The 16,186-nt window shown below is 39.9% G+C and overlaps 1 protein-coding gene across 1 annotated transcript in view; it reads left to right on the forward strand.

Moving 5' to 3' along the window:
* The window catches only part of KTN1 (kinectin 1), a gene marked incomplete in the record, with an annotated part of 2,305,074 nt that overhangs the window by 797,078 nt on the left and 1,491,810 nt on the right, over window positions 1–16,186 (forward strand). The window contains 1 exon segment of the mRNA XM_044074427.1: window positions 8,769–8,837. Within this exon segment, the coding sequence (XP_043930362.1) occupies window positions 8,769–8,837 (69 nt within the window).

Raw genomic sequence — 16,186 nt, forward strand, 5'->3', positions numbered from 1 at the left:
AGGGAAATTGCACTTGATGCAGAGAGCTGCATCTGGAAATACTGTGTGTACTTGTCATCCTCCCAGTGTACGTCTCCCACTGGTGCTAGTGATGAGGATTGAGGCTGTTTGATTTGCTGGTCCAGTGGTAGGACATCACAGATGTTATCTGTGTCTACAGTATAAAGCACAAGAGCACCCAAATCTTAAATAGGGTTAGGATGCAGCTGGAAATCTCTGTAATGACACAACAACATTCAGACATTCCAGCTTCACCAATATTAGTTAGCAAAACTTAACAGTATGCTACAACAGTTTAAGCATCCATGGTTGCCTCTCCATGACTTTTTCACTCTGAGGCACTGTTTTCTCTGTACCATTATTGCAATCTGTCAAGTTTACTCTGAGTGCCATTTGAGTCAGACGTACGGTTTCTGTGCAGTAAAAATTTGACTGGCTCATCCATTTCACAAGGTGGGTTGGTGGCGGTTTCTGCCACATCTGTAATTTTGTCAGCCACAGCATCTTTGCTTTAATCTGCTTTGCTTTAATGGCCTTTATAAAGAGCTAATATGCATACCTTTTGGCCAGCGACTGTGGAGAGTAATCTTCATCAAAACAAATGAAGGTGCTTTTAGTGGTGCTGTAGCCTTTACAAACATTAGTATTTTTTTCTGTGTTTCAGAGACCCGGCCCGCGAGGGAGCACTTAAATGGGAAGACACCTGGACTCAGGAAAAGCGTTTCAGGAGATTCTTGTTTTAAGAGTCCTAGGGCGGACCCAGAAACTATTTCCCAGGGGCCTAAGGGTGTAAAAGCTTCTGTGGTTAAAAATCCTGTCCCCACTGATAAAGAGGCAAGGGCTTTGGATAGGTGGGGAAAGAAAGTGTATACTTCTTCCACTCTAGCCATGAGAGCTTTGAATTGTCAGTTTCACATGTTAAAATATCAGAATTACCTTCTTTCACAATTGAAATCTAAGGTGGATGCTTTGGCGGAAGGTATTGAGTGTAAAGAGTTGCTGGATTTGGTTCATGTGTCGAACAAGTGGGTAAGCATTCTTTGCAATGTGGTTTTGATGCTGTACAGGCCTCCTCGAGGGTGGCTGCTACCAGCTCTGTTCTTCGCAGGCACGCCTGGTTGAAGGATCAGAATTTAGCTGAGCATGTTAAGACAAGGATTTTGGATGCTCCTTTACAGTCTGATGTGTTGTTTGGTTCGCCTGTGGAAGCTGTTTTAAAGAAAATGGAGGACAAAGCTAAGTCTATGCAAACTGTTAAAGATTTTTTGCAGGTGCAGCCACCGAAGTTTAGTAGAAATTGGCCTGCTAAGGGGTGGACATACCCTGCTTATGATTCTCAGTCTAGGGGTAGGTCTAGACGTGGTAGGGGCAGGGCTCAAAGTTCTTTTAGGCCTAGAACAGGGAGTTCACCTGCTCAGACTTCTGGTGAGGGTAGGGGTCAGTCCTTCGTAAACAGACCCAATGACCTGTCTTTTCAGCTGCCAGCAGATTCTCGTCTGGCAGCTCCTTTGGGGGGAAGACTGTCTCTTTTCAAAGAAAATTGGGATTTAATTACTCAAGACAAATGGGTGTTGGATATCATTCACCACGGCTACAGATTTTATTTCCATACAATGCCTCCTTTCAAAGGCATGCCAGATGTTCCTCCTCTGCAAAGAAAAGAGGCTCACAAGCAAGTTTTGCAGTTACTTCACATAGGGGCCATTCAGCCAGTCCCTGTGTCAGAAAGGGGCCTAGGATTCTATTCTCGCCTGTTCCTTGTACCAAAGAAGGGGAACACGTGGAGACCGATTTTGGATCTATCTCTCCTCAACACGTTTTTGGACATTCCCAAGTTCAAGATGTTGACGTTACAACAGCTTTTACCTCTGCTGGGCAAAGATCACTGGATGGTAACTTTAAATCTCAAGGAAGCTTACCTTCATGTGCCTATAAGGCTAAGTTGCAGAAAGTTTCTACGGTTTCGAGCTGGAAATTCTCATTATCAGTTCTCTGCATTGCCCTTTGGCTTATCTACTGCCCAGAGTATTCACAAAGGTTCTGGCTCCAGTGATAGCTTACTTCAGGCTTCAAGGAATTCAAATCTATCCTTACTTGGACGACTGCCTGATTCTGGCTCAAGAAAAGGAAGACCTTCTACAGCATCTGGAATATGTTATAGCAGTGCTAAGATGCCTAGGGTATTCTGTGAACGAAATAAAGTCCAGTCTAGTACCCTCTCAAGACATGTGCTTTCTGGGTGTAAGACTGAATACAGCAGCCCAGATGGCCTTTTTAACCCCGGACAAACAAAAGAGTCTGTCACTATACTTCCATCAACTATTTCATCAGTCCGTGCTGACTGCAAGGACAGTCCTTCAAGCATTAGGGTTCATGGCATCTTGTATTCTGGTGCTTCCCAATGCCAAACTGCATATGAGGAAGCTGCAATGGTATCTCAAGAATGTATGGACACAGCACTGCCAGGATTTGGACACTGTCATTCAAATAATACCTTGCATTCAAAAGGAATTTTTGTGGTGGGCTCAGGAATGTCACCTAAACAAGGGACTCTCTGTGACCCGGCCAGAGGCAAGTCAGATTCTAACGACAGATGCCTCGGACATTGCTTGGGGAGCTCACCTAAATGGAAAGTGGATACAAGACAAGTGGCCTGCCAGACTACAGCATCTACATATCAACATGAAGGAGATGTTAGCAGTCCAGTTTGCATTGATGGCTTTCAAGGAGTTACTTCTTCCTGGGCAGGTGTTGATTCTAACAGGCAACACAACTGTCATGTGGTACATCAACAAGCAAGGGGGAACACATTCTTATCCTCTCTGCAGGCAAGCAATGATTTTATGGGAGACTGCGCTACGCTTGCAACTAACTCTTCAGGCAAGGTTTCTGCCAGGAGCACAGAACTCCTTAGCAGATGTGTTAAGCAGACAAATCATGGATCCCCACAGTGGAAACTGGATCTTCATGTATTTCAGAAATTGACAGTGTCATGGGGAACTCCAGACATAGATCTGTTCGCTTCTCCACTAAACCACCAGCTGCCAAAGTATTGCACAAAGGGGTTTCATCACACAGCTTGGAAAGTGGATGCTCTGTCTTTCAGTTGGAAAAACCTTCATGTGTATGCCTTTCCACCTTTACCGCTTCTTCCAAAGGTACTTTTAAAGGTCAGACAAGACAGGCCAAGGATGATTTTGATAGCTCCAGATTGGCCTCGGCAACACTGGTACCCACTTCTACGGAGTCTGGTAAAGAAGCCTCCATGGCCTTTACCTCTGATTCCTCATCTGTTATCTCAGCAGGACGGTCGTCTGCTCAATGTCAAGCTTCACTCTCTTCATCTAACAGCCTGGCATATTCTGTGTTGAAACACAGCAGGCCTCAACTTCCTCAACAAGTTTTAAATGTGATTATGGAAGCTAGGAGGCCTAGTACTAGGAGAGTGTACGCAGACAAATGGAAGAGATTTTTATTTTGGAGTACAGCAAAGAATTTGGAGATTTCAGAGCCTAATTTGAGTGTGGCTCTTCAATACCTTACTGAATTATTGGACAAAGGTTTGTCCTTCTCTTCCATAAAGATTCATGCTGCAGCAATTTCAGCTCACTATGATTGTGACCCACCTTTGTTTTCGCATCCTTTGTTCAAGCAGTTTCTTAGAGGGGCAAAGAATATAAGACCCCCACGTAGAGCTCCTACTCCTGCTTGGGATCTCAATTTTGTGTTGGAAAAACTTACTCTACAACCTTTTGAGCCTGCAGCTACTGCTGAATTGAAATACTTGTCATGGAAGACTGCTTTTCTGTTGGCTATTACTTCTGCAAGAAGGGTGTCTGAGTTGCAGGCCCTTATGGCAGTAGAGCCCTTTTTGATTTTCCATAAGGACAGGGTATCATTACGTACTAATCCTTCCTTTATGCCTAAGGTGGTTTCTAGTGTGGCTTTAAACCAAACTATTCATTTGCCTACGTTTTTTGCAGATCCTCAAAATAAAGGGGAAAAGATTTTGCACACTTTAGATGTACACAGGCAATTGCGTTATTATCTGAGCAGGACTAAGAATTTTAGGCAGTCTCAGCAGTTACTTGTTTCTTTTGCTTTGAGTTCACAGGGCAAGCCTGTGTCAAAACAAACTATTTCTAGGTGGATTGGCTTTTGCATTGCATTTTGTTATTCCCATCATGGCAAAGAGATTCCAGCTGGGATTAGGCCTCATTCCACTAGGGCTACTGCCACTTCAACAGCATTTCTAAGGGGGGTGGCAACTAAGGATATTCTGGAAGCAGCTACTTGGAGTTCAGTGCATACTTTCTCTAGGCATTATCACCTTCCTATCTACTCTAAGACTAGGGCTGGTTTTGCCACAGCTGTTTTACAGGGCATGTTGTCAGCTCCTACTACTTTATAATTTGCCAGCCTCCCTTACCTCTGCTTTGGGATTCTACCCAATAGTCAGGACTGCAGCAATGGAAGGCGAAGAACAAAGTACAGCTTTGTACCTACCATAAATGTAGATGTTCGTGGATTCCATTGCTGCAGTCCAATTTACCTCCCTCCTTCCCTCTGTATTTAGGGGTGGTTGTGTAGGTGAGTTGACATGCTTACATTTTTGTATATATTGTTGTATATATATTGTACATGTTTTGGTGCAGGTTGTTTTGGGACTTGTCTTTTTGGGTCTTCTGACATCTGGGGCAAGAAAAGACTGAGGATATGACGTCGGTCATGCGCATTAGTACCCTGACGTACTGACGTCAGTCTAATGCGCCCTGACCGACGTCAGCCTTATACTCTGGTATTCGGGCCGACTGGGACGCGGACTATACCCAATAGTCAGGACTGCAGCAATGGAATCCTCGAACATCTACATTTATGGTAGGTACAAAACTGTACTTTATCTTTCAAATCCATGGCTATTTTTCTTTCGAAGTTGGCCTTGGAGGATTTTATGAGGGACCTTAGTTTCTTACTGATACTGATCAGGGATGTCTTTCCTTCTTGGGATTTGCTTTTTTTCTGAACTAGTTTCCTCCGTCTATTGTATAGCCTGTTTATGGCAAGGGTCCACCAGACTGGTGTCCTTCTCTTAGGGGAGTGAGTCTTGGTTTTGCTAGGGATGGCACGATCCATGCATCCGTAGGTGCTCATAGAGTGCATTTGTAAAGGTTACAGCATCTTGGGCAGCGTTATCCTTTAGCATGGGGGCTGTGAAACTTACCACTTTGCTTATCTAATCTTGGTTAACCATTTAAATTTATCATATGCTATTGCGTTTTGTTTTTAAACTGTTTCATTTGTCATTAATGTTGTCATGAAAGGAAATACTGCCAGTCCAACTATCTGGAATTTTGTAAATAATTATATGTCATTTGTGAATGTCAACATGATTCATATGTTTGTGTTACAAATGTATTGATACTGTATGTTATGTGTATATCAAACTGCTGGTATAGAAGTGTCTGTTGAAAAGGGATGTCAAGTACTGCACTTTAAAAATGTATCCACAGTGTACCCTACTGGAACAGAACAGAAATGTACACACACTATGGTAACTGTTTAGATGTGTATGTTTTAAAAGGGGAAACTGGATACAGAAGGTTAACTTGCAAAACTTCAGAAAAATAGTTGAAATTAAATTGCTTTATAGCCACGCCATAAAAAAAAAAAAGATGTTATCTTTCAGTTTCAGTGCATTATTTATTTAACATTTGTTAACTGGAAAAGTCCGACTTGGAACAAAGTCAATTTTCAGCGGAGGCCCTGGGAGAAATGCTCCAGATGCATGTCTTTGTAACGTGGGAGGAAACCAGAGCACCAGGAGGAAACCCACACAAACGCATGGAGGACATGCAGACTCCACACAGGATATATATATATATATATATATATATATACACGCACACGCACACACACACACACACATATACGTAGAGTGTTTTATTATTTATTAAATATATTTAAACCTTTCATTGTGGCTGATATTTTTGAGGCATATTTAAGTTCTGGATATTTATTTGGTGACTCTGTGGGCCACTCCTAATAGCCTTGCTCTTGGTCAAACTACCATTTGTATTGATAGAAACATTGCACAGTAAGATTGGACACCCTTTGTTAAAGGCCTTAAAGTAGCTGATAAAGAGTAGGCTGGTGGCAGTAATATCTACTGTATAGTCTGGGCAGAAGGGGGCATAGCTAGTAAACCGGTGCCAGCCTTTCCCAGGTGTGTGTGTGTGTGTGTGTGTGTGTGTGTGTGTGTGTGTGTGTGTGTGTGTGTGTGTGTGTGTGTGTGTGTGTAAAACAAATCTCCAAGAGTGTGTGCGTGCACCAGGGACACAAAGCACTGGTTGGACAGAGAGGGTGCTTGGAGGTCTTAGCTTGGCCATTTATCTGAGATCTCAACCCTATAGCTGTGCCAGTAGGGATCAGGAGGAAGAGGGAGAAACCAGCCCTGGACTGACTGTGGTCGCTGTGTGCTCTTAAGGGAAATTGCACTTGATGCAGAGAGCTGCATCTGGAAATACTGTGTGTACTTGTCATCCTCCCAGTGTACGTCTCCCACTGGTGCTAGTGATGAGGATTGAGGCTGTTTGATTTACTGGTCCAGTGGTAGGACATCACAGATGTTATCTGTGTCTACAGTATAAAGCACAAGAGCACCCAAATCTTAAATAGGGTTAGGATGCAGCTGGAAATCTCTGTAATGACACAACAACATTCAGACATTCCAGCTTCACCAATATTAGTTAGCAAAACTTAACAGTATGCTACAACAGTTTAAGCATCCATGGTTGCCTCTCCATGACTTTTTCACTCTGAGGCACTGTTTTCTCTGAACCATTATTGCAATCTGTCAAGTTTACTCTGAGTGCCATTTGAGTCAGACGTACGGTTTCTGTGCAGTAAAAATTTGACTGGCTCATCCATTTCACAAGGTGGGTTGGTGGCGGTTTCTGCCACATCTGTAATTTTGTCAGCCACAGCATCTTTGCTTTAATGGCCTTTATAAAGAGCTAATATGCATACCTTTTGGCCAGCGACTGTGGAGAGTAATCTTCATCAAAACAAATGAAGGTGCTTTTAGTGGTGCTGTAGCCTTTACAAACATTAGTATTTTTTTCTGTGTCTGTAAATCTTAGGCACTTAGAAGTGGAACTTGGTTTGGTTATCTTTTTTACCCTGGGCTGCAGGAAACTTTATACTCCATAACGTGTTTTTTGAGAAACTTTGGCAGACAAAGTATCAAGATTTATAAAATCATCATTTTCCTGATCTTGTCGAAGGCCATAGATTATGAAATTAAGCCTACCTTGGTTTTCTTTATCACCAAGTCAGAGTTAATTACTGCAAGCTAAGCCAGAAAAAAAATGATTAGGCTGCTGCTGCTTTTAAGCAGATATCCAAGTTTACAGTTAAGTCCTCCATGTCTGCCACCTTCATGAGAATGTCCTGATTACGCCCCTCAAATACAGTAACAAGATTCTCTGTGAACTGCAAAGTACCAATAGTCCAGTCTTGTGTAACTGTAATGAACACCTGCTAGTCCAAAGGTGGCTGAACAGCACACTGACAGTATCAAAGCATAACAAACTGTGTTCTTGAGATGTGAAGTTAATCTCTACAGTTTTACCATAGAATCCCAATCCACTTAAGAGTGTCAGGGGGGCGGAGACTATCTTGCTGTTCCCACGGGGCAACCTACCCTCTGCCTTGGTGTACTACCCTCTTCTGAGATATGCTATATTCTGTCCATTCAAGTCTCTTTGCCTTACTGTGTGACTGCATTTGGCATTGTGGCTTAGGTTGACTTGAACTCCACTGGGCAGAATTAGTGATGTAGCTAGGTGTCAACCATGGGGGCAAGCCAAAGCTGCCACCAATCCCCCCCCCCCCCCCGAGATAAGTGAATCAGCAATGACCACTCACTCTCATCCTACCCAGCGAGCTCCTACAGATGATGCTTGGTCTTTTGTTCTTGCATGTGTTGCCTGTGATGTAGTCTGGTCTTTATCCTGTTATGCCATAGAGTTGGTGTGGATTTTCATTTGTATTTGGTAGCCATGTAACTTGGTAGCCATGTAAGTGAAGTTAGAAACAGTTGGGAGAGAAATTCCAGTTACATCCTGCCTGATCAGTACATGCTGGAAGTCACTATCCTTAATTTTATTTTTGTATTTGTTTTCCTTAGTTTCTTGTTGGGCTTCCTTTCTTGTGGGAGTTGTATTCTAAATGACATTATTTTACTGATGTTAAAGTTGGACTTTGCAAAGCTGGCCCATATTTACTCAGTTGTGGCTGCCAACACTTGAGTTGATAAGGTGTGAATTGGACATTTTGCTACCAATCTAGACAGTAATTGTTTGGGGCGTAACTGCTAGGAAAAAAGTTAAATCTAAACTGAATCTCCTAAGTTTAACAAATAAAGCAATATTTTACTTTACTTGTTCAAGTTAAAGTATTTGTTTTACATTTTAGTGGTATAACTGCCAGTACTGTTTGTTGCAAATACTAAGTTAAAGTGCCCAGATAGATGTTTGCTTTTAAAATACATCCTGTGTAGGATGTACAGTATAGCTGACCAGTCAGCTCAACTAGCACTGTAGACATTGTTAGCAGTTAACACCATTGTCACCTCCTGAGTTGAGCTGCTTGTGCACTCTGTTGTGAGACTGTGTTTTGTGGGTGTTTAATGACAGGGACTTGTGCTAGTGATGTCAGAGTTGTTGAGATTTTGTCACAATGTCATCATTTAATTTGTTTTCTTCTAGGTTTTGCAGGATGAAAATGTGGCTTTGAAAGAAAAATTACAGGAATTTGAGGCTTCTATGGCTAATCAGGTAAAGTGTTGATTTTTAGCTACAGCTCTGTAATTTCAACTTGATGTTTTTAAGTTTAAGCATTTTCATTGACAGCATAATTGGAAATGTGTTTTAGGAGTGGGCAATATATTTAGAGTGGTAAAAAGTAACAGCACTGAATAATTTAGATGTTCTTTGAGACCAGTGTGTGAAGTGTTGATGCTCAGCTGCCAAAACCTTCATCTCTTGCTGAAGGGAAATAACCCCACTCAAAAGATATTTGGCTGACCAACAGAAGGAGGCAGTTGGCCTGTGTAGTTTCATTTTCAATCCATTCAACTTTGTGCTTCCCTTCCTTTCTTATCTTCTTCCCACTTTTTACTTGTCCCATGCCTTCCTTAACACTTCCATGGATTTCAACACCACCTGTGTTTGCAGTCTTCTCTGTGCCTGCTGCCTTGTGAAGTGTATTGGTAGATTGAGTGGTTGGTTCCTGATACTTGTACCCTCTTGCTCCAGGGCAGTACTTTCACAGCCTCTAACTTAGTCCTGTGCTTTAGAGCATATCCCTCCCATCTTCTTTGGTTCCGACCATTTCCTTGGAACTGAGGTTATATCCCTTCCCCTCCATCTTATGCACCCTTTGGTTGTTTCCTTCAAGGCTTTCTCCAGAAGTTTGATATCCTCCTTGCATGGCCACTAGACTTGCACACACTGCTCAATGTGCGTTTTGATTAGGCTGCGTTACAAGTGGAGCACTGCAGCTTTGTTTCTGATAGTTATTTCATTGTGACTACAATAAGATGTTGCATTGTTTGTTGCCATTGGTTTTCAATTTTTCTTCCAGGGGCCCGTGTCAAGAATTGTACATTTTTTTAGGTCTATAGGATATGTGACATATGAAAGTCTATTTTTAGTAATGATGCAGGTGTGCATAATAAAAAAAAAATGGAATTGTTTTTAGTCATATCCAACAATGACTTCCAAGGAGTTGAGCACACCCATGCATCAACAACTATTTCTTTAAGTTCTTGCAAATTTATTACTTTCTAATGGTGCTTACCCAGCTTGGCCACAGCCAACCCTGTTCTTTTTGCCTTCAGTCATTTCCAGCATCAATAGCTTGTCTAAAAAATATTGTCTTTATAAATATGGCTGAAGTATTTGTTTGTAGCCCATCTCTCTCAGCTGCAGGTTATTTCTTTGAAAATCATAGCCTTAACTGCAGGGATATTTGTTAATAGTGTGTTGTCTGGTTTGTAAAATCTTATCCAGATTAGTTACAATTTTCCTACCAGGAATAAAATATAATCATAGGAATTGGGCAACTAAGTCTTCCAATCGTTACCCACCATAGACTGCACCCCGCTTCTTCAGGAGGCCTAAACCTGTCATGCCAAGAGGGAATTTATGAATACTCATCCAATTATCCAAGTCCTATTTGAAAGAAACAAATCCATCTTTTTTTTGTTTTATTGACCTGCTTAAGCAGGTCTAGATCCCTTGTTCTGGCATTTGTGGGACAGTTTGATTTGTGAAGATAGAAGAGATTTTCGACTAACTGGTCCCAGATTGGTCGGAATGCAAGACGTAGGTCTCCTCTGATGACCCTATAATAAACAGGAAAGAGGGGCAGTGCTTCTGATCTTTTCTGGTAGCATTGGGATTTTAAACCCCCTGATCCTTTTTGTTAGTAAATTCTGGGGTCTTTTCCATCTATTTGACATTTCTGGTGAGACATCTACACAAAGGATGCATTGTATTCTGTAATTGACAATTGATCTGATCTTTGCTGAATGCAAGGGCACAGTAAAGTCTGTCGAGCTGGATGATATTCCCTTGGTGATATCAGTCCAGACTTCCAAGTCCCTATCTATGTTTTCATTCTGAATTGGGGTATTGTTAGTGTTATATGCTGGGTGGATAGTTTGTCTGCCGAAAGTGACAGTATTGCATTTTTTAGCATTTAATTTAAGCCCATTTTCAGTGCAACCTGCATTTATAAGTATAAGCTCCTGCTTGGTGGGCTTTTTTGTTGAAGGCTTTGACATTGACTCAATTTGTAGTCATCTGCAAACTTGGTTAGCCATATTTGTTGTTTTTAGTCTATAGGTCACAGACGTAATTACCAAACAAAAGCAATCCCATCACTGAGTCCTACAAGACGCCACTGGTTATTTCTCTAACACCACCCACACTGTGTGGGTTCTGTCTTTTAGCTAGTTCATTATCCATCTTGCTACATAGGGATCTACTTGTAATTGGGGTGCATTAACCAGTTCAAGGTAAGCTCATACAGTATAATCACTTGTCAGCAACTTGTGTTACTTTAGTCTAAGAAGTTAACTAGGTTCATAAACAGGATCTACCTTTAACAAAGCCAAATTGCTATAGATCTAGCGTGATGATTAACATTAAAAATCCCAAGCCTGTTATGTGTTCCATCCCCTTACAAATCAGACTCCTAAGACATTTAATCTAACAGAATTTGTCCAAGAATTTTAAAAAGACTATTAAATCTACTAAGACATCCCATGAACTCAGGTTGACATCTGAAGCCATGGACAATTACAATTTTTTTTTAGTTTTTTTAGTTATATTACAAATATAACTATATATATATATATATATATATATATATATATATATATATGCAGTTCTGATAGCACAGCTTGGGAACGTTGCTTAACCGTAGTATTGAGCTATTTGCAGTGGTCTAAGTTGCACAATGTCATGACACTAGTGCCTTTTACGAGCTACTTTGAAGGGACTAATACTTTGCTGTGCACATTACACAACCACATGCAGCTTGCTGTACCTGAACATAGCAGGAGTCTGATTACTGATCAGATATAAGTGAGCTGGGTTATATTAAGTAAAGGTATGACTGAAAGTGTCTGCATCTGTAGCATGCACAGAGTGCATATCACAGACCTACTACTATACAAAATAAACTGGGACAGTGGATGAACCTATGAAAGTCTGGTAAACCTCTAACCAGTGATGTCTGTCTTCCCCATAAACTACATCAATTTACCCCCACTGACACTAGGAATAACCACAATATGTTTTTAGATTCTTCATGCCCCTGGCCAAAACCTTCTTGTTTGCTGCAAGTTTGAAAAAAACATATTCAGTTCTAATTGTTGATTCTTGTTATGCATACAGACTCCTCATGAGGTAAATAAAGGTGATTTGATATCCCAATTTTCTAAAAACTTGCCACAGTTTACGGTCTGAATGTCCAAGATGCTGGAGTAGCCAGTAAAGCAAAAGTACACAGTTCACTGAGCCCTCTTTCTTTCTCTTATCCAGCTGGTGTTGGCAATTTGAGCACTCTTGCTTCTGCCCCCCCCCCTCTAAAATCAGCTGTCACATCTGTCATTTTTCACTTCATATGTTGCTGAAGTGTAGCATACAGGATCTCAAGAATTACCTTACTCGCATGTGAAACAAGTGCAGCTAAATAATTTGAGCACTTTTTATGCTCATTTTGGGATTAGAATATAAACTGAGCTTTTCCAGTTCAGTGCCTCGCTTTTGTTTTCCAGATGTGCTACCAAATTCAAAGCAACACTGTAACAGTATCATTTTTTAGAAACTTGAGCAATTTAGCATGAATTCTATTACACAGCCCCTGCTACTAAGGATTTCAAGGACCCATTTAGCCTCATACTTCATGATTGGATGTAGATAAGAGAACATAACACTTTTACTGCTGTTTGCGTCCTCCTTGTATAGTTCTGTATGTTCCTGATACGTCTTAGAATTGTCTACTTCTGCAAGGTCCTGTCTAGCTTTCTTGTATAATACCTGTTTTTACTTGAATGTTTCCCTCAGTCTTGAAGAAATCTCTCGTCTTTAGCATTCAGTCTGTTTCTTTGCATTGCTCATTTAGATATGCATTCTTTATTCTTTTTGTTCTCTGAAATTCTGTATTAGGTGTGGCATTTTTCCTATTTTCATTGCCTTTTATTTTTCTTGTTTACCCTGCCATTCCTAAGGCTTCAATAGAGAATTTTGCTTTTGTAATATTCTTTATATATGGAACATTTTTATTGCCACTTCCTTGTTAGTATTGCATACTTCTCGTAATAGTTCTTTAGTCACTTTATCCCCATGGTGTAATCCCTTAAGTATGTTCTTCACATTGCAACACATTCACTTTGGAACATTACTTTTATTAAATCCTGATTTAGGTAGTGTCATTGGAACATATACGATAATAGAGAAGAAAACAAACCATAGTAACATTTTTCATGCAGTACACGTTTTTATAGTTTTAACAATTATTCACTGCAGCATTATGTAAATTGCTAGATTCCTGCCTGCCTTCAAACCTCACTCCTCCTCCTGATTGATATGCTCTTTCACTTTCCACTTATTTCTATGTAATACGGTCATTCCTTTTCTGAAGGTCCCACTTAGGTTTTATCTCCATTATAATATTCAGTACTTCAGTTATAGTAGGTTTAGATTTTGATTTCCAGTTTCTAGTCATTGCTTTTTTTGCAGCTAATAACACTAAATTCAGGAAGGCCTTACTATTCCTCGGCTGATATCCCGTGGCCCAGCTCAAAAGAATAATTTCCATAGTTATGATTTACACTGTCAACATTTCTCACAAAATACAGTGTAGGGAATTTTTAACATCTGCCAACATTACATTCTCAGAAAACGTTTCCAGTTACCTCGCTCTTTCCCATTACACCTTTGCCATTTGCTGTCTTTTGGAAAAAATCTGTGAAATCTATTTGGGGGAACAAAAGTAACTGTGCAGACACATTCAAGTGAAAATCATAACCTGCTAGACTTTGCTTCAAACTTGAGAGCCCAACATATAATCCCATTGTCCGTTTGTAAATTGGCTTTCCATTCTGTCTTTTTTAAACTCTTCTGATGCTTATTATCATGAAATATTTTATATGCCCAACTTCTTATCCTCTTTTGAATAGCAGCTTCTGTTATAGCCTCAACTGAAAAGTTTACCAGAGATGGTCTTTCATGTAGCACTCCTCTATTCTTTCTCTTTGCTTGCAATCCCTGCTAGGGAAGTTGGTCTGTATTCTACAGGGACAGCTTCTGCTTATTGTCCTCCAATGTTTGCCTTTCTCTCTAGTTAAGTGCTCCTTGTCCCACTCTTGCCTTTCTCTCTGTAGTTATGCTCCCCATACATTGGTTCCTTTGCTGGTTTTCTCTAGTAAATTTGAGACCCCCTCTTGCCTAGGTTTTAAATCCTTTCTTGTAGTCAAACCCTGTTGTTAAAATATCATTTATCTGTTCCCATGTTTACTTGGAATGCTTTCTGTTACTTTTATAGTGTTCCATATGCTGATTGCTCCCCTTATGGACCTGCATCCAAAGTCCTGTTATTTCCTTATTTGTCATACTCCCTCCCTGTTTCTTCATAATCATTTTGATTGATGTATAGTCTTCTGCTTGTTACATGTGAGCCTTAACTACATAACTCTCAAGTATTCCTTCAATTCAAGTTATCCTAAACCACTTTGTTCTAAGAGAATTTACTTGCCCAGCTTCCCCTTATCAAACAAATTCCTTCAATTCTTTATTAGTTAACTTCTAGTTGATAAAAACATGCTTGATCGGTGTATGACTAAAGGGACTAAAAACATACACTTAAAAGAATTCTGCTTCCCAATTTTGTATTATCTTTTGCCTAGTCTCCTCCCACACATCCTTACCTGCCATGATGTAATTCTTTTTAATCCATGCACAAAATGTCCCCGTAAATATGGTTATTGCTGAGACAGTTCATGTATGGGTACATTGTTTACTTTTGTTTTATCATCATTAATTTTATATCCCGAAACAGTGATGAACCAGTCTGTAAATATTCCATCACTGAAATATCCTTTTTTGGATTTATCAAGTGCAAAATATAATCCACAAATAAAGCTAACTTTATAAAATGTTTATCCTTGCGTCTGAGATTCCCTCTACTTTGCCATTAATTCTAAATATAAAGCAAGTAAAGGGAAGTAGCACATCCCTGCCTAGTTCCATTGTTTAACTGTAGCTTCTCAGAAAGTACTCCTTTCACCTTAATTCTTGCTCCAGTCCTTTTGCATACACTCCTAATTAACCATGCCATTCTAGCAAAGAATACATAAGCTCCTGTTACCCTACTCCTAAAATTCCAGTTGACTCTCTCTAATGCTGTATCTGCATCAAGACCCACAAATAGTTATATTTTCTTACATTCCGCCTCCCCTGTGGGTCACCATTTTTGTCAATCTTGTCAAGTGTTTGCCTCCTCCCCACAGTTCCAAAGTGATGCATATCCATTCATTTTGGAAAACATCTTTGCCAGTCATAGCTAGTAAAGACGTAAGCAATTTATAATCATGATTTAAAATTGATGAGGATAAATCTGGAGGATCTGTATCCTCTTTGAGTAATACAGAAAACTGGTAATCCCCATTTTAAAATTTTGTTAAACAAAACCTTTCAGATCAAGAACGAACAACCCAGTGATCAGAGTGGAACTCACCACAAAGCAAAACAAAACTGTTTATTTATTCACCTCTATACCACATGAAGCAGGGTTAGAGTTTTTCACGAAGTACTAGTGGAAAAAACATCATTAAATAACACGATGGTGAACTTCATTATGACACTACTGGAAATGATCTTAAAAAATAATTATTTTACTTTTGAAGGAGAATATTACCATCGGGTTAATGGTATAGCCATGGGGTACTAGTTGTGCACCATTGTTTGCGAATCTTGTAATGTATGGGTGGGAGAGGTTACATATATTTAATACTCCTTTTTCTGGTTACTGGACCCATTATTTGCATTACCTGGATGATATTTTTTATTCTATGGAAGGTGGGAGACATGCATGTCGAACTTATTAAATATTTAAATAATTTGAGTGAAGATTTCAAATTTACTGGTACTTTTAACCATGACAGTATTAACTATCTTGATGTTTTACTAAATAAGAACTATGAAAACAGGAAATTTGAATCTCAAATTTGTAGAAAACCCACTTTTTTGAATGACTACTTAGAATTTAAAAGTAGTCACCCGTTATATACAAAAAAAAACATAGTAAAAGGTCAAATGGTCCAGGTCACAAGAATGTGTTCTAACATTGATATAGTAGAGAGAGAGAAATGGGTACATTAGTAAATTTTTTTTCTGAAAGAGGTTACCCGTTAGATTTTGTACTACCCATTTGTGAACAAGTTACAAGTGAGTGGGGGGTAGTAGGTACAACCCCCTGCTGGGATCCTATTTAGTGAAGGAGAATGTTGCTAACACAATGAAAGATTATACTCAATCCATGGTAGTGACTTATGGATTAGGGACATTGTCAAGAATAACTGTGTGTTGTTTAAAGGGAATGAGGAAATATTAGA

This window comes from Protopterus annectens, chromosome 6.part0, assembly GCF_019279795.1.
Source record: "Protopterus annectens isolate FY-2018-M chromosome 6.part0, PAN1.0, whole genome shotgun sequence".
Taxonomy (NCBI): Eukaryota; Metazoa; Chordata; order Ceratodontiformes; family Protopteridae; genus Protopterus; species Protopterus annectens.